Here is a 23107-nt window from a genome sequence, read left to right on the forward strand (position 1 = left end):
GTGTTGTGGGTGTGGACTTCGTTAACATTAAGGAAGTATCTAGACAGGTACATCTTGGTGGTGTATCGAATCTTGTGGACCAAACCCATTGCAAGATGCTGTACTCTGCATCGACCCTAAACCATTCCAGCCTGTCAAAGTGGGCAGGAGTGAGGTGGGTTCGGGGGGTGAGGCCAAGTAGGAGCCTGACCAGTTTGTTTTGGGAAGTCTGGAGCCTAGTTTTAAGGGCCTTTGAGGTGCTGTGTTATCAGGGGGTGTATAGTCGGGGGGGCGGTGGCTCAGGGGTAGAGTGCCTGGATGGGAACCGCAAGGTTGCCAGTTCGAACCCGGGCTCCCCCAGAGTTACTGTCGAAGTGTCCTTGAGCAAGACACTGAACCCCTAATTGCTCCCGATGTGCTAGCTGGTGCCTTGCATGGTTTCCGCTGCCATCGGTGTATGAATGGGTGAATGTAATGCACAATCTATGTAAAGCGCCTTGGATAAAGGCGCTATATAAATGCACCATTTAGTCAAATAAACCTTGTACGAGGGCTCCTGTTAAGGTCTTCAAGGTGTTTTTGTTGACCAGTGAGGAGATCCTGTAAAGGAATCTTGTTCTTTGGTGGACTTTTTTGATTACGTTGGTGGCCATTTTATCACCGGAAAGATTAGCCTCCAGGATGGAACCTAGGTAGGTAATTTCATATTTACGTGTGATAACATTGTCACCAACTTTAACCAAGAAGCCATTTGCCTTGCTGAGATTACCATTAGATCCAAAGAGAAAGGATTCAGTTTTTCCCAGGTGTAAAGATAGTTTGTTATCAGCGAGCCAGGTGCAGATTCCACCGAGTTCAGAGCTGAGTGCCTTTTCAACCTGCAGTTTGTTCCTGTCCGAGACTAGCAGTGCCGAGTCATCTGCGAACAGGAACAAGTTGCAGTCACAATCTCATGTCGTTTACATTATATTAGGAACAGTAAAGAACCTAGTATGCTTCCTTGAGGAATGCCACAGCTCACTGGGGGGGGGGGGGGGGGGGGGGGGGGGGACAGTGTTCCATTCACCTCCACCATCTGTTCTCTCCCCTCCAGGTAGGATTGCATCCAGAAAGGTAAAGGTTGAGAAACACTGCAACATAATAAATCCAACACGGGTTATGCGGCTGCCACGCCCCCGGGCAAGTTACATTTACTGAGGTTTAGGTATAGTTTTACTGAGGTTAAGGTATAGTTTTACTGAGGTTAAGGTTAGGGTTAGGTTAGGTATAGTTTTACTGAGGTTAGGTGTTAGGTATAGGTTTTTTTACTCGATCATAGTCAGACCTGATTGCTTGTTTCTTTCGCAGTCGCAAACCAGACCTGGCAACGCCGCCTGTGACAGTCATGAGTGGAGCCAGGTCAGCAGAGAGCAACAGAAGGAAGGAGGAGGAGGCGGCTAGTGTTCACCACACAGCGAACAAACGTTGTTTTCTTCTAGTGGAATTCTGGGAGTAAGAGCGGATCAAAAAAGTCGCAGTTCCACAAGAAGATCACCACGGAGCCGCGGAAGCGTTCCGTTCCTTCCGAGACACACAATGAAGAGGCGGATAGAATCGGATCTAGTGTTTATATTCCCGTTGTTGTTATGTGCGTTCAGTGTGTGTTGCTCGGCGTTCTACCTTCCGGGTTTAGCCCCCGTGAGTTTCTGCAAAGAGGGCGAAGGAGGTGATGACTGCCAGGTAAACAAGGAACTGTCTGAGAACTGCTTTTCTTCTACTTTAATACGTGTGAATTCACGTGTAGGCCGCAGAATTGAACATGTTCGTTATTGTATTCATTAGCATTCTTTATCCAGCTTTTAGTATTAGCTTAACGTTACCTTGAGGTACCGTTTAGGCCCGAGACTGACTGGATCGGACGGAGAACTATTAGCTGGTCAGCTTGTCCCAACAACTTGGCATCAGATAACAAAATGCAACAGTATCGGCACAATGCTCAGGGCGCTTAATACAATGTTACGTCAGTGTTAGAGAATAGATATCTATACCGCAAACAACTGGGAATGAATCTATGATGTTTTGAGTTGTTTCTGGCTCTTCGGATAGACAGCAGGTCATAAGGTGCTGCTGGTGCTGGGCCATTGATACGTGTCCAGAAAATAGATGTTCCATTCAAAACAAAGCTGTGATTATGTGGGTAACAACACGGAAGGGGAAGTACCGGTAATCAGCGCACCTTCATGAAGATGCATCGGTATGGTACCCATAGCAGTAAGCATTTACTAAGCAAAGCAGCATCATCAGGTCCTGACTGAGCACGGAAGTAGAGCACTTATTATGACCTGCTTTATATATATCTATGGCTCGGCTAGCCTAAGATGTGTAGACTCTCGTAGATATATTCGATCGATTCAGACATTTTGATTCAGAATCGATCAAATACATCTACGAGAGTCTAAATCCTAGGCTATGGCTAGCAGGCTAGGTCACTAAAATGATCTTCCACTGTCCACATGTAGGTGTATGAATGGATCTCTAACATGGGTTTACGGTACTGGGCCAGATAGAGCTAACGTATACATAATATAGAACGAGGTCCTCAGTTGGTCGTCTACATTTCATGAGCTTTCATTAGTCAGGTTTCACCTAACAAAAAATGTTATCTGTACCTCCATGCAATAACCAAGTAGGCAGGTGCTCTCTAAGTGGAGAGTGGATACTAATTTGACTATTTCCCCCCTTTACAGACCTCAATCCAGTTGTTTGTAAATCGCTTGGACTCAGTTGAATCAGTCCTGCCTTATGAGTATGACGTGTAAGTAACAGTAGCTGATATAAGCTTTTTTATTTTTATATATTATATATTTATTTTTATGAATGCCTGCATGTCAGCAAGCCCATAACAATTATTGAATTCTTCTTAATTTGTTAAAGGTTTGACTTTTGCAAAGATCTCAAAGAGAAGAGGCCGTCAGAGAACCTTGGGCAGGTGTTATTCGGTGAAAGAATCGAGACTTCACCATACAAGGTGAGAATCATTCTGGAATATATTACGGTACAATTTGTTTTCTGTAGGGTTTATTTATTTTTTATTTTGTAGGTTTCCACAGTTCCAACTTCCTATCCTTGTGTATTCAATATTCTGTGAATATCTCTTCCTCGAAAGAGAAGGTCTGCACATCGCACATATCTCTTCCTTCCGCATTTTTTCCCAGTTCAACTTCAATGAGAAAGTGACGTGCAAGGAGGTGTGCAAAAAATCGTATAAGAAGGGTAACGAGGATGATGCGGCCAAGCTTGATTTTCTCAAGAGAGGAATGCAGTTAAATTACCAGCACCACTGGTAAGTTGCTTTGAGGTGTGGGTGTCCTGTTCTGTGGGTGTGGCGTATATATTCAAATGGCATGTCATTGTCTGAAGCCGGTCATACTAGTATCACTGGTAGTAATGCAAGACGTCAAATTTCTCTTTTAGGTCTCGAGCTAAAATGTCTGGGGACCACTGATATACAGTGCAAAATAAGAGTAACATGATGGAACAAAATGCCCCGGAAAGGGTTAATTTGGTTCCATTTATACACTGTCAGAGTTAAATGAACCCTGAGGATTTTACAGTAGAAATTGTGTCCAAGAGTTAAAATATTTGATCAAATGGTGGTCCATGGGCTAATCTAATATATCAAACTCGTAGTCCTTGAAATTAAAATGGTTGAGAAACTCTAGTCTAAACAACATGCTATCTAAATGACATTCTTAACAAATGTTAAGAATGTTATTTAGATAGCATGGTCATCAAGCAAAACTAAATGTAAATCACAAACAATCGTGAACAAGTAACTAACAGTATATTTGCAATGCATAGTATAACTAGCATTTCCAGTTCAACAAGGTGTCATTTGCATGAAAAGAATGCAGACCAGTCTGACAATTGGGCATAATTATCGGTAATCAATTTCAGGATCGTTGACAACATGCCGGTGACATGGTGCTATGATGTAGAGGATGGTCAGAAGTACTGCAATCCCGGGTTCCCCATTGGCTGTCTTGTCACTACGGATGGCCGAGCTAAAGATGCCTGCGTCATCAATGTGAGTCCAATTTCCCCTGTCATTCATAAACTCTCATTCAGCCTCTTAACCTCTTTAGCCATGTGGATTAATTAATTTGACATGGTAGATGTCCCTGGTGTCCTTTTTTGTTGGACAAATCATTATAGGCACAAACAAATAATATGTGTAAACATTTTCGAAACTTCTCATATATAGTGGAAATTGCAGACCTAGTATGACATCTCAGCTGTGAGCTTGTGGTTAGGCCTAAGTGGAGTCTGCATACTGTACAGACACCAGAGTGTATTTAAGGCCCAGGCTACACATATATGGATCTTTTGCTAAACGCACAAACGGCGTTTTCGGCCACTCAAACGGAGGTTTTTGGAAACTGATAAATAAGTGAAGATTTTCGGAAAATATCCGGATCAGTGGAGCTGTGTAGTCATGCGAAACTGAGCTACATGGAAACTACACGGATATCAATCCAATTGTTCATGTTTATATATCACTGTTAACAACTTTAAAACGTATCATATGTTGCATCAACTGCAGGCGCAGGCGCACGCTTGACTGCATTCCGTTGTCACTGTGCCTGGATGCCTACAATGTGCGTGTGTGTACTTTTATTAGCCTACATTATACCGTGACATTTATTATACACCTCGAAAATATAGCCACTCTACAAGCTCACAAGTGCATGGTTGTGGTCGTGGACACTTCTATAGGTCTGACTCTGCTATTATTTTCTGTGCAGGACTTGCCAAGTCGCCAGAGCAATGGTAAAGTGTCTATCATTTTTAAGAAAAGTCGAGAGTCGGGATCTGGATATTTACGCACATAGTGTGACATGCTGACAGACAATGAAAGAAACATGTTCCACTTCCACTCACAATTTAGGTGGCTTTTTAAATGCGGTACTTATTCCTTCATTAAAACATATGATTGGCACCTCATAAGTGATATAAAATCAAATATAATATAGCCTACAATTGAAACCTACTGCAGTGTTTTTATCCTGTGTTCAATGCGTTTCTGCGTTTGTGTGTGGACTCATATCTCTGTCTTATGGGCAGGGATCTTTTCTAAAAGAGCCGTGTAGCCTGGGCCTAAGTTACCTGTAAATGTTGTTTTTCAGGCTGACTTCAATAAGAAGAACACCTTCTACGTCTTCAACCACATAGACATCAAGATCACATACCACAGTGGAGCAAATGAGGGATGGAGAGGGGCTCGGCTGGTAGCCGCCACTCTCGAGCCAAAGAGGTTAGTTTATTGACCATGACAGTCCTATATCATGTTGCTGTCGGGCAGAAACGTCCATTTATGTTTTTCATATGCCCTAGTTCGTCGTACCACATTGTTGCACAGAAGTAGCGAAAATAGCCAAGTTGTGACACATCGTGAGGTTTTTGAAAGGGTTTTGTAAATATTGAACCAATGGAACGTATTAACAAGAGCTTGTGACTAAATAATACCTATACTGGATCCATTGGAACACAGGTTAGTTTATCCATTTCCTGAAAAGGTTTTGGACATACAGTGGCGATGTTATGAGTTATATATAGGTATTACGGTACCATGAGAGCGCTATAGTGCTTTTCTGCTTTATCGTGTTGCTTTTGGTTGAACAGCGCTCAATAAGGCCTAGACTTCTTAATAAGTGTTCCATGCATTCTGACTGTGTTAACAGCATCCAACATAAGGATCCGAAAACGTGTGAAAGTGGCCCTCCCACAGAGCTCCCTGGAGAGTTTGATAGCGATGTGCAGATAACATACACATACTCTGTCTCCTTTGAGGTAGGAAATAACATGTCTTCTTACTACATGAAACCTGTGGTTGACGCTTTTTCAAATGGACAAATTTGGAGGCCTCGCCCACAGGTTGGCAAAAAAGTGATAAAATAACATGAATATTAAAACATAACGTTAAGATATTTCATCTTATCGTTTTAATTTAAAATCTTGGAAAAGTTTTTTTTATTGTGGTACAGAACTGATACATCAACTTAAAGTATACTATGCTAGTTCCATTGATCCACGCTGGAACACAAATCGATTGATTACACATAAAAATAATGAAAATGGAAGTGTCACACCCATGTGGGTTAAGTGATCAAATGTGTGGGCCACCAATGTTTATTAGTGGGCCCTGATACAGAAAAGATTGAGAACCACTTTACTTTTCAGTTACATTATGTACACTAACTTACATATGGTCCTGAGATATAGGAACAATAATATAGCTTCCATTACATATTTTATTGCAGTATTGATTAGTGATGCACCGAATATTCGGCCGCAGAAAGTATTCGGCAGAAAATGTCTAAAAAAGCATTTTCGGCCTATTCGGTTTCGGCCCGAATAGGCGGAAAATATATCACCGACTAGTTTATGCAATTAATGCATTCAAATGAGCTGAATAAATGTTTTATGGACCCATAACAGTGATTATTATTGAAGTTAAGTTTTGCCATAACCATAAATCAGGTAGCTTTAAGGTACGGCAATGACGGCAATGGTAGGCAAAAATATATACAATATTAAATCTTTTCGGTTATTCGGTATTCGGTTTTCGGCCAACTGTTTCTTATATTCGGTATTCGGTTTCGGCAAAGAAAGTCCCTTTCGGTGCATCCCTAGTATTGATACATCCTCTCTTTAACAGGAAAACAATGACATCAAGTGGGCCTCTCGGTGGGATTACATCTTGGTCTCCATGCCACACACCAACATCCAGTGGTTTAGGTAGGAGTGATTCTTCCATTCCTTTAACTGGCTTGTTGTTGAGGCCTTTTGGGTCGTTGACACTCATTGGCTAATGGTGCGTTTTGTTTTGTTTGTATTTCAGCATCATGAACTCCTTAGTGATTGTCCTATTCCTGTCTGGTATGGTGGCCATGATCATGCTAAGGACCCTGCATAAGGACATTGCCAGATATAATCAAATGGACCAGGTATTGCAGATTAACCCATTACGTTAGTACATAAGAAAATATGTGCTGAAGGTCCACTTAGTAAGAGTTAAACTAATTTGAAATAAAAAATATATATTTGCAACTAAAAGTCTGAAACTCGAGAGAAAAAGAAAGGAGTGCACAGCAATGCAATGGGGAAAAAAGGATATTCCCCTATGTTGCAAGTAGATGGCAACAGGCCGTTTAGATGGCTATTTCTATGCAGAATACTCAGAATTGTAAACCTTTGCTAACACTTCACAGGCAGACATTATAAAAGTTCCAGCAGCACCAGGAAAAACCTCTGTGCCCTACGTATGTAACCTTGTTGAAAGCCATTTTATTCACAACCCGTTGTGGTGTTTTGGTCAGCTTATGGGTGGATGATTTCTCGATGGAGTGCACATGGTAAAATATGGTGTGGCTTTCTTTCCTCATTTGCAGGACAGTATAAAAAATAAAATCATCAGCATGACCGGCAGTAATTGTTATTCACACCATATTTTACAGCCTTCGGCAAAGCAGCGTACTGACTTGAACCGCTATGCTAGTGTGTGTCAGACTGTACTTGTGAGACATGGTGATCACTGCCTGGTGATTGTCGGCTGACCACTGTAATCACTGTCTGGTGATTGGCTGACCTCTTTCTTATGTTGTCTAACCCTAGCATCCCTATATTCTCCCTATTCTGCGGGAAACATTTTCATGAAAATAGCAGATCTACAATCTCACAGCGCCCCGCCGCAACGCGCTGTGAGCTTGTACATCTGCTATCTTCGTCGAAGAGAGTTGGAGTAGAGGTAAAAGGGAAAAAAAAGCTGCCCCGGGGGACCCCGGCCAACTCTGTATTCATTTACTAGGTCCAGAGGGTTTTAAGTGATTGAATGTGGCAAGAGCTTCCCTGATTTCATCTCATCTTCATCAATAGGAGGACGCTCAGGAGGAGTCCGGGTGGAAACAGGTGCATGGAGATGTTTTCCGTCCTCCCAGGAAGGGCATGTTGCTGTCTGTGTTCCTGGGACAAGGCACCCAGATCTTCATCATGACCTTCATCACCCTCTGTAAGGACTCTTGTACAACAGTCGGTTCTGTTTGGTTAACCCATTTTGACCTGGGAACGATTATACAAATGTCTTCTAAATCCTGACGGTTTCCTGAAAAACCTTTTCTATGTCGGTCGTTCTCAAACTATTTCATGTCAAGGACCCCCGGCCTCCGACCCCCATCTGAAAATATGTTGTTCCAGATGCAAATATTTGAGTTAAAAACTTGGCTCTGAAAGAATATATATTCAAAGATTTGTGCCATATGTTCACGATAAATAAATAAAAATTGCAGATCTACAAGCTCCGCACTACGAGCTTGTAGATCTGCTATTTTTCCAATAGCTAAAAGTATAACGATGCTTAAAACACCAAAAGGGGTTCCCGCCCAAAATGGATTAACTGCTGCACACAGTAGCATGCTTATGGAGTGTCGTCTCCTGTACACGCGCACAGGCACAGCACCAAAATACTGAGTGAAAGGGTTGAAGAGGGTGTGATCATGGGTGTGATCATGAATCCACTCTGATGCTGTACTGTGTAATCGCATCACTATCTCCCCAGCAAGATGGCGAACAGAAATGAGCCGTAGTTACTTAACCCATTTAGACCCGAGGACGATTCTACAGTATAAATCCCTTCTAAATCAGTCGGTTCTAAATGTCTGTCGTTCTCAAACATTTGCCCAAAACTCTATGTAATTGCCCGCCGAGCCCCATCTGAAAATATGTAGTTCCACAGGGGCCTCCCAGAAGCAAAGATTTGAATTAAAAACGTTTGCTCTGAAAGAATATATTCAAACATTTGGGCAGAATTTTCTTGATTTTTCAAAAATAGCAGACCTACAAGCTCATAGCTTGGCACTCGGTGGTAGATCTGCTATTTTTCAATGTCTAAAGTATAACATAATGCTTAAAACGGGGGTTCCCGCCCAAAATGGGTTAAGCCAATGCTGTCATTTTCTAAAGACGGTGTATTCAATCTTTATTACAGACTCATGGTCCAGATCACATACAGAGGAACAAAAGACAGTAAATAATAAAACATATTAAAAATAGAACATTTTAAATATACATTATACATATTTAGACAGTGCATATGCTCACAGCCTGTAGAGGCAGTTTAGCCAATGTCTCCAAATCATGGAAGAGAACCTATTAGAGCTCTTCACAGGGTTGGTTAACAACCTGATGACACAGTTGTCAGACTCCTCTAGTCGACACATGAGTTTGTACATTAAGTTTCTTAGAAGGGCTTGACAGGTAGGCAGTAGGCACCCCCAAGTTCACAAACAGCTGACTGGCACTGTGCCATCTTGGTACCCTCACTAGTAATCGTAATGCATCATTATATGCAACCTTAAGTTTATGCATGCTACTCACCTTGTAGTTACTCCACAGTTGAGCAGTATACAACGGTGTACAGAAAGCTTTAAACAGTGATACCTTAACATCTGAAGAGCAATTATGAAGTTTCCTCATTAAAATGTTTGCCTGGGCATACAATTTGCACCTTTGTCTATGAATGTCTTTATCATCTGTGAGGTCATCAGAGATATAGTGCCCGAGGTACTTCATCTCACTGCAGACAAGGAGAATGTTATCACTGTGAATATTAATATACTTTCTGCAAATACCCGCATGCAGTGCATGCTTGATAACGCTAAAGGTTTCCAAGTGAGCCACAACCAGGGCAATCCAGCACCCTTGGAGCTAATGCATGAATGCACCCTAAGTACTGGCACTGTACATCAGTGATGGTGGCACTATAATGACACGTTTGTCCTGCATTGCAGTCCTGGCCTGCCTGGGCTTCCTATCGCCAGCCAACAGAGGAGCTCTAATGACCTGTTCTGTGGTCCTCTGGGTTCTGCTGGGGACCCCCGCCGGCTACGTCTCTGCACGCCTGTACAAGAGTGAGTACTACAGTTGCCCCGTGTGACAAAATGTGATGCTGAAAGTCATTTACATAACATAGCTGCAACATGACTTATTTCTGAGCCATTGCCATTTTCTGAGCCACTTTCTCTCCTCAGCATTCGGAGGTGAAAAATGGAAGACCAACGTCCTGTTGACTGCACTCTTGTGTCCTGGGTAGGTTAAGGTGTCCACTGTGTCCGTACTTCATAACATCAAAGGGAAAAGTCCACCCATAAACAGAATTTTGACTTCCAATGATATAAATGTCTGTAAATTAGTGTTATATTTAATTCTGGCATGCTGCGGGAACATTTTGAATGCCGGGATATTTTGTATCGCCCATCTCACATCTGCCCACCTTTTCAGATTACCTGCATTGTACTTGTATTCACACGAGTGTGTGAATGAAATCTAAATACTTTATAAAAACAATGCTGGTGTAAGAGATTTGCTTTGGGCATGAGTCAGATGTTTACCCAGGTATATCCAGTGGAAAAGGCACATCATTCAGTGACAAATCCTAGGGTTGCTTTATACACAGTGAATAGTGGAATATGGCCCAAGTCACTATGACAGAACCAATGGTTCAGTGTATAAAGGTTAATTTTATGATTCAGAGTTGTAAGCCAAATAAAACTAATTTGGATGTAATCCAGTATTCTATGAGCGCACAAATCGGTCACTAATTCAATGGAAGAACTCCACACAGCAAGACAGGTGATTTTTTGTTGTTTGTAGATTTGTAGAACTGTCCAAGAACAATGGAATGGCACAATGTACATTTAGTTTTTAGGGTTTTTGAAGTCTTTACAGATCCATTCTAATATTCAGTTACTTGCCTGGAGTACTGGACTGACTGGAGTACGCCCTTCTCTCCCATGTCCCTTCTCTCCTTTTATATTGCCTCCAAAGTATTGTTTTTGCTGACTTCTTCCTGATGAACCTGATCCTGTGGGTGGAGGGTTCCTCGGCAGCCATCCCCTTTGGCACTCTAGTGGCCATTTTGGCCCTATGGTTTGGAATCTCTGTGCCCCTCACCTTCATCGGTGCCTACTTTGGATTCAAGAAACCAGTAAGTTTCGCCTCGGTACATGTAGACCGAGTCTTGTTCAAACACACTAGATGTAATGACCAGTTTAAAAGATTTGAACAAATCTTTAATTAAAAGATGTTACTCATGCTATCAATGCTATTCTGCATTTATATTTCTTTGGGTTTTCTCCAGACCTGAATCGCCAGGACAATGTGACGATGTTGTCAATAATAATAATAATAATAATAAATAAAAAATTGTATAGCACATTTCATGACATGAAATGCAGCTCAAAGTGCTTTACAGAGCAATGGAGAAAAAAAGAAAAGAAAAGCAAGGCATAAACATTAAAAAAACAAGAGCAGTAATGCAATACAGTGAGGACATGAATAACAAAAAATGTAAAGATCAATTAAAAGCAAGGTTGTAGAAGTGGGTCTTGAGCTGTGCTTTAAAAATGTCTACAGAGGCTGCCTGTCGAAGGTACAGTGGGAGTGTGTTCCACGCCGTCGGCCCGTAGAGTTCAGTTCATGTGGCTATGGCTAACCCGGTTGCTAACCAAATAAACACAGTCAACAAGCGCTACTAGCATGTAAATAAAAGCGGTAAAATATGTTGGATGATGTTTACGAAACCTGTCGTTTCTGTAAACAAACTATTTATCATAGGTTGATTTAATAGCCAGATTGATACGGACATTGAGTCACCAGACCTGAATCGCCAGGACATTTCTTTTTAATGGTATCGATTCAGGTTTGAAGCCAGGCTAGATAAAAAGGTGAGTATGTGAATACCAATGATAAGTAGGCCTACCATTTCAGGATATTGTTTACTAATGAATTACCGTACATACATTCGGTACTTTTTGGTGTTTAAACTTTTAGCATTCCTACTTTCTCTAATGTTAACTCTAAACAACTATCCTCTCTGTTCTCAACTCAATGCAATTGAAATGAAAGTAAAACTAAAATGCACTAAATCATGGCGAGTTGGTAAACTGGCGAGTTCTCCGGATACCCTCCTGAGCCACTGCCACCACTTCCAACCAGGCGTCCCTATTTTGGGCATCGTTGTACTGTAGCTGAACCTTTTCAAAATGTTTGAATAGGTGGAATAGTGGTTAAATAAAATAAAGTTCAGTTCACGTGTTTATTTCTTATCTATCAAAAAGTTGTTTCTTATTTATTTTAGATTTAGAAAATGTTGCACTTGCATATCCTGAAATGTGGCATCAGTCAGACTACCTCTGTCCCACTATCGTCTGTTGTCTCACAGAACATCTCTTTCACAGGCCATAGAGCAACCGGTGCGAACCAACCAGATCCCCCGTCAGATTCCAGAGCAGTCGTTCTTCACCAAGCCTGTCCCTGGCATCATCATGGGCGGCATTCTGCCCTTTGGCTGCATCTTCATTCAACTCTTCTTCATTCTCAATAGCATCTGGTAAGAGCACAGCGACACTGAATCGTCTCCGACGCATTAAGGAGTCTTTTCTTTTTTAGGTTTCAAAACTTCCAGAAGTTTAATTTATTTGAAATGTTCAGACAGAGTTCTTGTGTTGTGGTCCACATTTCACACCAGATATACTACATGTTCTTGTGTTGTGGTTCACAGGTCACACCAGATGTACTACATGTTCTTGTGTTTGGTCCACAGGTCACACCAGATGTATACCTCATGTTCTTGTGTTTGGTCCACAGGTCACACCAGATGTACCTCATGTTCTTGTGTTTGGTCCACAGGTCACACCAGATGTACCTCATGTTCTTGTGTTGTGGTTCACAGGTCACACCAGATGTACCTCATGTTCTTGTGTTGTGGTTCACAGGTCACACCAGATCTACCTCATGTTCTTGTGTTTGGTCCACAGGTCACACCAGATGTACCTCATGTTCTTGTGTTGTGGTTCACAGGTCACACCAGATCTACCTCATGTTCTTGTGTTTGGTCCACAGGTCACACCAGATGTACCTCATGTTCTTGTGTTGTGGTTCACAGGTCACACCAGATCTACCTCATGTTCTTGTGTTTGGTCCACAGGTCACACCAGATGTACCTCATGTTCTTGTGTTGTGGTTCACAGGTCACACCAGATCTACCTCATGTTCTTGTGTTTGGTTCACAGGTCACACCAGATGTACTACATGTTCTTGTGTTTGGTCCACAGGTCACACCAGATGTACTACATGTTCTTGTGTTGTGGTTCACAGGTCACACCAGATGTACTACATGTTCTTGTGTTTGGTCCACAGGTCACACCAGATGTACTACATGTTCTTGTGTTTGGTCCACAGGTCACACCAGATGTACTAAATGTTCTTGTGTTTGGTCCACAGGTCACACCAGATGTACTACATGTTCTTGTGTTGTGGTTCACAGGTCACACCAGATGTACTACATGTTCTTGTGTTTGGTCCACAGGTCACACCAGATGTACTACATGTTCTTGTGTTGTGGTTCACAGGTCACACCAGATGTACTAAATGTTCTTGTGTTTGGTCCACAGGTCACACCAGATGTACTACATGTTCTTGTGTTGTGGTTCACAGGTCACACCAGATGTACTACATGTTCTTGTGTTTGGTCCACAGGTCACACCAGATGTACTACATGTTCTTGTGTTTGGTCCACAGGTCACACCAGATGTACTACATGTTCTTGTGTTTGGTCCACAGGTCACACCAGATGTACTACATGTTCTTGTGTTGTGGTTCACAGGTCACACCAGATGTACCTCATGTTCTTGTGTTTGGTCCACAGGTCACACCAGATGTACTACATGTTTGGCTTTCTGTTCCTGGTCTTCATCATTCTGCTCATCACCTGCTCCGAGGCCACCATCCTGCTCTGCTACTTCCATCTATGTGCAGAGGTTAGCACATCTTTCTGGAAATAATTCCAGCTGACATACTAATGATAACCCATTTAGGCCTGTATCACACTTTTCACAGAGTGCTACTAGTCACACATTCTCCTATATTCAATTCATAACAGGGGGTCTAAGCACAGAATAATACTTACCAATGAAGACAAAGTGATGCGTTATGCGTTTGTAGATCTGCTATTTTTGAATAGCCAAAGTATAAAATTATGCTTTTTAGCTAAAACGTTTAAGTGAAAATTCAGTAATGAGCCCAGTACATCCGCGTTCTGTTCACCCTTATCATAAACGGAAATGATGAAGTCACACTTATCATAAACTAAAGCAAACAAAGCCGATTCCGCCGATGTATATAATAAAACCAAACCCAGTACTGGGTTAAAAGTTACATATTACAAATGGCTAAATCAACATGGTTTTCTGAGGGGAAAAATGCTGTACTGCTTTTTGTGGTATTACATATACTGTAGGCAATTTTTTCATTCAAATAAAAAGCCTCGCCAAATTTGCTAGTTGCATCATGGCAGGTAAATACACAACCGTTTCATTACACTTTAATGTTGGTGTAAGTGATATTGTAGCAGCTTGTTGATTTGTAATGTTGGAAAACCTCCAATGCTGTCATTATGACATGGCCAAAATGGGGACACAATGTTGAAAGTGTGTTTGTGGGTTTTATAAATATTGAACTAATGAAAAGACCTTGTGACTAAATTAATAACTAGTCTATTAGATCCATTTCCGGAGAAGTTTCTGTTTTGGACATACCTCAAATTCAACCTCAATTCATCGATTGTGGTTTTGCTGATTTAAAAGTCGCTCTGCTGCAATTCCTAGATCTCATGTGAGGAAGAAAGAAATCATATTGTGATTATTATGATTGGTTAATATGTAACCTTATTTTCAGTACATTATGTCCATCTTATGATGTTCATCTCTGTGCCCTCTGATACAACATATGATACATGATATAAGAGCCACAATGTCTCTCTTAGGCCCGATAGCTATTGTTTATGGTACAGCTTGTCCTTGTAACGTAACGGTATTAAGTATTTACCATGGTCCGATTACTTGTGTTTGTGGCAGAACGACTGTACCACAGACCTTGTCCACTCGTGTATTAAAAGCATAACCACCACCTTCTTAAGTAGTGCCTCTGACCCCTTTATTTTCTATTACTGGTTGACCGTGAATTCCACCACACATGTCTAAGAAAGAAGTGTGACACTGAGGTTTGTTGCGTTTTGTACCCCGTAATCCAGGATTACCACTGGTGGTGGCGCTCTTTCCTGACCAGTGGCTTCACGGCGGTCTACCTGTTGGTCTACGCTGTCCACTACTTCTTCTCCAAGCTGCAGATCATAGGAGCGGCCAGCACCTTTCTCTACTTTGGCTACACCATGATCATGGTCCTCATCTTCTTCCTCTTCACAGGTGAGTCCATGGAGGAGATGATGCCCAGAGTAATATAGTATTAGTACGTTGTGCTCACAACGCATCACTGCGACACGTTGTGAGCTTGTAGATCGGCTATTCATACGTACTTGTACAAACAATGTCACTCACCACTCTCTCGACAGTTCACCAATGTTACGTAGTGGTTGTATATATCCATTTCCAGGTAACAAGCCGTCCACGTTCTCACATTGCAACGTATTTTCATACAGCATATCCAGCTGTCATCGGCAGGGTAAAGAACTTAATCACTCCCAGTCCCACGCCAAACGTATATTCCTCCCTTCTGTTTGACTTAGTTTTTAGTTTCTCTCAGACTCACTAGCTGCCTGTTAGCAGCTTTAGCGTAGCTGTCTGTAGGAGACTAGTGTGTTGTTGTTGTTTTACCAGGAGGACCCGACTTCATAGGCGGCTAATCTGTGCCAGATCATGGAAAATGATGTAATATGAAAATACTACTAACGCACGCACGCCGGGATTTTGTGCGTTTTTAAAAGCTAAAATAAGCATATAGATGGATGCCATTAATGTATTTCCCGCATTCTTTCACCTGCAGTTTCAGCCCCTCCCCACCCCCAATGCAAACTGACTGCAAAAATAACCTTAATATTAGAGAAATTATATCATAAATGAATACTGAAACCAGATATCATTAAGGAAAGTTTATGCATATGCTACATGTATGTAAACTCTTCATTTCCATTTTCCAGCTTTTTCTTTTTTATTCTTTTTTGGGGACCCCCCCCCCCCCCAAAATATTATTTGGGTCGCGACCCACGGGTTGAGACCATCATACTGTAGCTGGCCACATGAACTCAGAGATCCACATTGGAGCCGCATTACTCATGTTTTGATTTTTTTCAATCACACAGCGAAAATAATAGTTGATGAATTGTCGATTGTAAGTGAAGTGAGGCACAAGAGGTACACAGAAAAAGTGTTGATTTAAATCACGAGACCTGTACTATGAACTCTGATGTTGCTGTGACATCAGATACCAGGATGTAGTCTGCATTACTGTTTGCTTCCTTGCTGGAAGCCAAGCAGTAGCACCTGTCACCTTGTATTTGCTTTAATTCACACCTTTTATTTACTTTAAAGGTGTGATGCTCATAATAAATGAGCACAGTGTCAAATGTGGTTGAAGAGTTAATTTACCACTTGAACCGTCAGTCCGTTGAGGAAGTTTGCTGAAACTCTTCTCAGGGTCTGCTATAAATGCTGACAGATTTCCAATTAGGAATTTAGGAGGTCCGTGCGGCAGTCATGTTTTTTTTTTTGTGCCATTACACTGAGAAATGCTTGTCATAAAACCAGTGCCAAGACGTATTAACTGCATTTGTTAGCTTGTTTCCTACAATGATAATTTTACATAATCTGCTCTCTAGGCTAAATGCTTAATTTTATGTGAGAGAGTGTCAGACTGTGTTTGAAGGGTAACCGGAATGCGCGCCTTTAAACCCGCTCGCCCACATTTCTTAACGCCGACCTCACGTCGACCGCTTTGTTCACTATGTTCAAAGGGTTCACCATGCAACTCCCTGTGACGTGTCACTAGGCATGATGTCACAAGGCGTGACCATATATAGAGGTGTGACCGACCGACTGACTGACGGGAGATGCATGTTTTGATGGTAAACTGCGACCTACGGTGGTTTGCAAATGTATGAACACTTTTCAACATGGAAACCATTATGCAAAGATAATTCACCTTTAGCAAAGCATTCATTCCAATGTAAATATCATGTATTTTACACATCAAATCATTTTTGGAACCAGACCTTCAAAATCTCTTCCAAGTCCGTCAACAAGGCCTGCGTATGCACTGGAAAAATATGTGGGTGACATTTCTTTTTGAAAACGATGTTTTCTCATATTGGGGAAACAATTGGTGGAGAGGTTTGTCTAACCCATGTTATGCTTAGCTGTGATTGGACCATAGCAGTTTGGGGATGGGGCTTAGCTATAGGTCAATTCTCTCAAGTAATTGCGGTTATGTAATACTTGTGACGGGCATATCCATGCCCCCAATAACCCTCTTATCATAGGCATTTAGATTTGCTCTTGCCATCTTCATCCAAAATGTAGGTCAACTGGACCTGCTCAACATTTTCTAGGATTTGTATTGCAGCGCACCTGTCCTGTATGGAAGCAGATGCTTTTGTGATGGTCTCTCCACTCAGTTATTCAGGTTTTTCCTTTCATTTGATGAGCCAATGCTTCTATCAAATGCTTTTGTTGTCTTCTTTTGATGAAAAGACGCAAAATATCCAATGTACCTGTTGTTACCATGAATAATAATAAGCCTATTAAATGGCCAGTATCCCTGCTGCCCTTGGCTATGGCTGTTATGGCAACATGCCAGGGCTGGCACTTGAAAATGTCACTGTGGAACTGTGGGTGCATGTATCCAGCACAACAATGCTATCAAAAGGCTTGGGCTGCATGGCGTGCCCCCTCCTCTCTTCTATCTCTATGCTAGAAGAGAAAGAGATGGACACAGGTTGACATGGTAACGGCACTCCTTGGTCCTTTCCAGCCTCACTTGTTGTTGCTTGCTTTGCACACCCACACAGATGGAGCTCAGACTGTGCAAAGGGATGGTGGCCTCTAGTTTCTGAGCAGTAAGCGTTGATGTGTATCAGCAGCGCAGTTGATACTAGTCTTGTAGCTTTGACACACACACGGCAGTGGAATCGGTAATGTTGGCGCTAACTTAAGGTTAGCCTGATGCAGGAAATGGGGAGACGGAGATGGGGAGTGACGCGCAGCAAAGACGGTTGCGTTGGAACCCACGGCTCGCTGTCGGGCTACATTGGAGTTACCCGGAATGTTAGGACTGCGGTCAGGGCCAGAACAATGTTCTCCAAATAAAGGGGAAGAAGCTGCATTATAGTTTTTGCCAGTTAGATATAGTTGACATTATTAAGAAATTGCATGTGTTCAGCTGAATATTGCTGACACAAAATTGAGAGCATCACATCTTTGATGCCCATGTCTTATTAGAGCACTGAAGTCCTCATCCCCTGGTTCCCCTCTATGGAGAATAACATTGGGTCATCTTAAAATCATCTCAATTGTGGTCCCAAAACAAACAAACTGTCTCTGTGATATGGTCGGGGAGGTGTGTCTGTATTAGGGATGCACCGAAAATTCGGCCACCGAAAATATTCGGCCGAAAATGGCTAAAAATGTATTTTCGGCCTATTCGGTTTCGGCTCAAATAAGCCGAAAAATATCACCGAATAGTAGTAGTGGTCCTAAAGTTGTGAATCGAACTAAACTGCGAGGAAAACACAGATGTACAAGCCCAACGCGCTGTGCATTGCGACGGGTAGATAGCTTGTAGATCTGCTACTTTCAGCGCAGGAAGGGCGCATGCTTATGACGCTCTTTAACTATGCATCATTCAGCAGCCCCCAGCCAGCGACAGTCGCAACACAACACACGAGTGACGAGCAGCAGTCACGGAACGCACAGGCAGATCCGACACAACTGTGCTTTCATCCACGATTCCATAGCCTTCTAAATCTTATTTCCCATCCACGGGCACAAGCAACGTGATAATAGCAGCTTCCACCCGATCTGTGGTGGTGTTCTGTTGACGAGGGAAGCTAGTAGCTAGCATGGGAGCTAACGTTAGTTTTAACACTATGTACTTTACATCCGTTCCCCAACCTTCGTCCCCTCACACTCGCTGCGTTTACACGGGCAGACACAGACGAATGGGAATATCATTTGGAGCTTTAACAATGAATGATAGACTGTATCGTTGTCCACAGCAGGCAGACCTGTCAAAACAATGCACTTCCCAAAACTCAGACATGCCACCACCTATAAATTCAAACCCACCTCTGGAATATTGCTATCTCATTCCACTTTAATTAATTTTATTCCATAGTCTTAGTTTTTCTCTAATAAAGTTGTTTTTATTTGTTTTCTCATGTTCTCTTTGAAAAGTGTCTTTAGGTACTCAGAGAAGCTTAATATAAATAATATTATTATCACTATTATTATTATTACTACTTGTTTTTATTGCCTATGCTTATGTAGAAAAAAAATCTCACTGCTCAGGTCAAATAGGCCTATTGATATGCGATTCAAATGTGATTAATTGAGATTAATTAATCACAAAGCCTCCAATTATTTAGATGTTTTTTAATGGACCCATAAGTGTTTATTATTTAAGTTAGGTTTTGCCATAATCATGTCTTTTGCCATAATCGGGTAGCTTTACAACAAAGATGTATTCGGATATTCGGTATTCGGTTTTCGGCCAACTGTTTCCTATATTCGGTATTCGGTTTCGGCCAAGAATTTCCCTTTCGGTGCATCCCTAGTCTGTATCGTTTTATGACAGTCAGTCACTCATATATGATGGTGTGTAACTAATCCAGCAGCAGTATCATTAGCGTCAGTTGATTCTTCATATCCATATGAGTGAAACGGCCTGCATGACGATGATGTTTATTTTTCAGACGCAGTTCTTATATGAAGCGATCTAAAATCCCCTTATGGGGAATACGATGCAAATAAAAAGTATACACAACACCCGTGTACTCTAGCGATATTGACATCAGATTTCGGTGTTCTAGTCCAGGAGTTCTCAACCTGGGGACACCTGTGTGAAGTGAGGGGCGCTTATATATGAAAGTCTAACTCATGTTGATTAGGTGATGTAATGGCGATGTAAAACAAACGGTGCCAACACAAACATTAAATTATCTTTATTGTTAATGGCATTTAAGACAAGATGACGTAAATTTTCCCTTCATTGTCAATGGCGTTTTTAAAACAAACATTGAACTAAAAACAAACATTAAACCTGTGTATATAGGAGGGGGCAGAATGGCTGGAAAATGGAAATTAAGAGTTTACATAGTAGTACATGCATGAACTTTCCTTAATGATTATATCTGATTTCAGTATTTATGATGTATTTTCTCTATTAAGGTATTTGTAGCAGTCAGTTTGTGTTGGGTTGGGGAGGGAGGTGGGGGTCGCGAGACATGGCCAATGCATTTCCGGTGGTCCCCAGCCAAAGAAACCCTGCTCTAGTTTATACTGTACAAGTAATAAAACGGTGCACTGAGTCGCCTTCAGTTGAGTGTGCCAAATTACTGCCAAGTAAGTACAAGAGGCCAAGCAGATTCATAGAACTTGGAAGCACGCCGATAAGCTGTCGCCCAGAAATTAAGCTCTGAGCACCATTATTTCACATGGTCATCACACGGTGACATCCTCCCAAATGTTACACTGTCATTGGGCTAGATAAAGTTGGCCGCTAGGCAAATCTTGTCACCACACCATTACCAAGACACTATCTTAAGAGTCCAATTGGAAAAGATGTCAGAAGATCATCTCCAACGAAGAAATAAATCCAAGGGTTCAAGGAACTGATTTTCCATTTCTATTTGACTCCCAGTTTTGATCTAAATCTACATTTCCTTTTTTTTTTCTTATGAAAAGCCTTCCTTTTTACCTCCAAACTTTGATGGGAACTTAATTCTGGAGTGAGCTATGTTGGCTCCCATTGAGCAGTCGGATAGGGCTTTCTTCTCGCACAGATTAATTCATACTCTCCCAGGATTTTCTTTTTTTTACCAATTAAAAATGTTATCTGGCTGCTCTCTAGAGAGGAGCGGAGGAGAATGTGTAATCTCCAGATCCCCCAGCCCTCTGGTGCTTTGGCAGACATGTGGATTCACTGCCTGTTTCCTGCCAACCTTCTGAAAGGGAATTTACCAGGCTTTTAGCAGAAGGAAATTGGTGACACTGTGATGGTGATCCAGCTGCAGTAAGATGTGTCACCGAGTTATTTTTGGTATTTATGCCAATGAACTGTTAAACCCCTCCCCAGAACCATGATCCCCACCCACTCCTCTCATTCTATGTCATGATTATATCTTTTTTTGTGTATTTCTGGCCCCCACCTTCCAGAGTTGCATGAGATCAGTGCAGCCTTTCATATAATCATAATGCTGAACATTTGCCAAAAATAGCCGATCTACAAGCTCACAATGCATTTTATCGCATAGGGCCAAGTACAGATCCCTGAGGGACCCTGAGCAACAAAATATACAGGGTTTTTGTGGTTAACTCTCAATGTGGTGCTTGTCATGATCATGTCATTCTTACCTAGAACAATCTTGAAATTACAGTTGACAATGTTTTCCCCCCTACCAGATGTTCTTGCACCATAGGGTTTTCAATGTATGCAGAACATACTGTAAGAGAGTGTAGTGTTAAATCGCGCATTGCCAAGGTTTTATCGTGCGAAGAGCCAAATATCCATAACCGCATGTTACAATGACAAAATGGATAATGTAGCTACGTGTCTGGCAGGCTAGATGATTAATTTAACAGTTTTCTACGGTTCTGGCGGGCTGCATGTTTTAATGTTTTTCTGTGACAAACTACACCTGCATCAACTTGTGATGAGGTTGGATTGGCCCATATGAAAAGATGGCTCCCTCCCCTGTAACACTTTGCTTTGCCTTTGTCTTATTTCTCCCCAGGTACCATTGGTTTCTTTGCCTGCTTCTGGTTTGTAAATAAAATCTACAGTGTAGTCAAGGTGGACTGAGGTACAGGAGAGACTTGACTCATCTCTCCCAGTGACAGCTTCTTCTTTGCACTGGTTCTGAAAGGAAGCGAAGTGAGTGGACTCTTGACTAAAACATCATTTATCTCCAAAATGACCCTGAAGAGCCCCGTCCTCTTGTTGTGCTCGAAAAACCTACATTGCCGTCAACATTGTTTTTCAATAATTTTGTGTTCACTTTTGATGATTCATTCACTTTTTTGAGTGGCGCCTTGATCATCGGGGTGTGTTCCAAAGATCTGGCTGTCATAGTGCACAACTTGTTTTAGTGGGGTTTAACAGGAAAAAGTTTAAATACTTTTCATTTAGCTTTTTCTAATGAGGAAAATGTCTGTTATTTTGCTTTTCTATTCCCGTGAATCTGTTATATTTGTGATTTTTGTTTTATTGGTTCGCAACCTCTGCTGTAATGATTATATATATATGTAAATATATATTGATACTTAACGTAAAGAATGTCACCATTATGAAACTGTCTTTAAAAATGGTTTATGGTTGTGGGCGGTAGAGACAGGGGGTTATAGATTCTCAACTATCAACAGCCTCTCTTAGAGTTATCTCACAATGTACAGAATCTCTGTGACCATATTGCTATTATCTCATCATATCGGGCTCATGTTCTCTATTAAAACGGCTATATTTCAAATTTACATAGAAAAGCCAAGACTTAATCTTGGCTCTGAAGCACATCTGTATCATAGAGGATTAGGCGGATACTACTACTATGTTGTGTATGTGTAAGTTGATCTCTCAGTGACACGCCCTGCTTGAAGAGATTCATGTTCACTTCATGCAGTTTGTAGATGAAGTACATACCAGTACGCAGTTGCACCAGTTAATGTTATTAAAGTGATTTACAGACTGTAACTACAAAAAAAAACACTGCTGCTTTTTTTGCTTCTGGCAGTGTGGAGTCATCACCCAAGGTGATAAGATTTTTACTTGTAATAAATACATTTAATCAATTGGAAATTATTTTAGTTTTATTTTATACATGCCAAACTTAAATTATTATTAAGGACCACTTTTCAACCTATCTTCAGATCCTTCCTGTCCTCACTAATAATCATGATAAAATGGCACACATTTTTTTCCTACTCGGTCTGTCTCTCATAGGAGGGCCATCATCGATGCGGAATCCAAGCTAATTCCTGAAAAGTTGCAATGTGAAAATGGAAGCCATCGTCCCCCCCTCCTCCTCTCTCGC

General features: G+C 41.5%; 1 protein-coding gene across 2 annotated transcripts; it reads left to right on the forward strand.

Annotated features, from left to right (window-relative positions):
- Window positions 1–1398: 1398 nt before the first annotated feature.
- Window positions 1399–22872, forward strand: tm9sf5 (transmembrane 9 superfamily protein member 5). 2 transcript variants are annotated; one of them, XM_080773898.1, is made up of 18 exons: window positions 1399–1698; window positions 2706–2773; window positions 2893–2986; window positions 3174–3301; window positions 3916–4045; window positions 5145–5272; window positions 5700–5808; window positions 6677–6756; window positions 6860–6965; window positions 7230–7280; window positions 7894–8026; window positions 9804–9923; window positions 10044–10101; window positions 10840–10999; window positions 12252–12403; window positions 13721–13832; window positions 15104–15275; window positions 21815–22872. In XM_080773898.1, exons 1-18 carry the CDS (start codon window positions 1555–1557, stop codon window positions 21880–21882), a joined length of 2013 nt encoding a protein of 670 aa, XP_080630024.1. In that variant the 5' UTR covers window positions 1399–1554; the 3' UTR covers window positions 21883–22872. The 2 variants fall into 2 exon arrangements, with proteins under 2 accessions (XP_080630024.1, XP_080630025.1); XM_080773899.1 differs by lacking the exon at window positions 7230–7280.
- Window positions 22873–23107: the final 235 nt, after the last annotated feature.

Source organism: Protomyctophum bolini (assembly GCF_963924005.1).
Source record: "Protomyctophum bolini genome assembly, chromosome: 10".
Taxonomy (NCBI): Eukaryota; Metazoa; Chordata; class Actinopteri; order Myctophiformes; family Myctophidae; genus Protomyctophum; species Protomyctophum bolini.

Bases quoted from the DNA above. Each gene is read 5' to 3' on its own strand.
- tm9sf5 (XM_080773898.1), top strand. From the start codon at position 1,555: ATGAAGAGGCGGATAGAATCGGATCTAGTGTTTATATTCCCGTTGTTG. The intron at 7,281-7,893 runs GTATGTAACCTT...CTTCATCAATAG, and splicing joins GAAAAACCTCTGTGCCCTAC to GAGGACGCTCAGGAGGAGTC. The intron at 10,102-10,839 runs GTAGGTTAAGGT...TTGCCTCCAAAG, and splicing joins ACTGCACTCTTGTGTCCTGG to TATTGTTTTTGCTGACTTCT.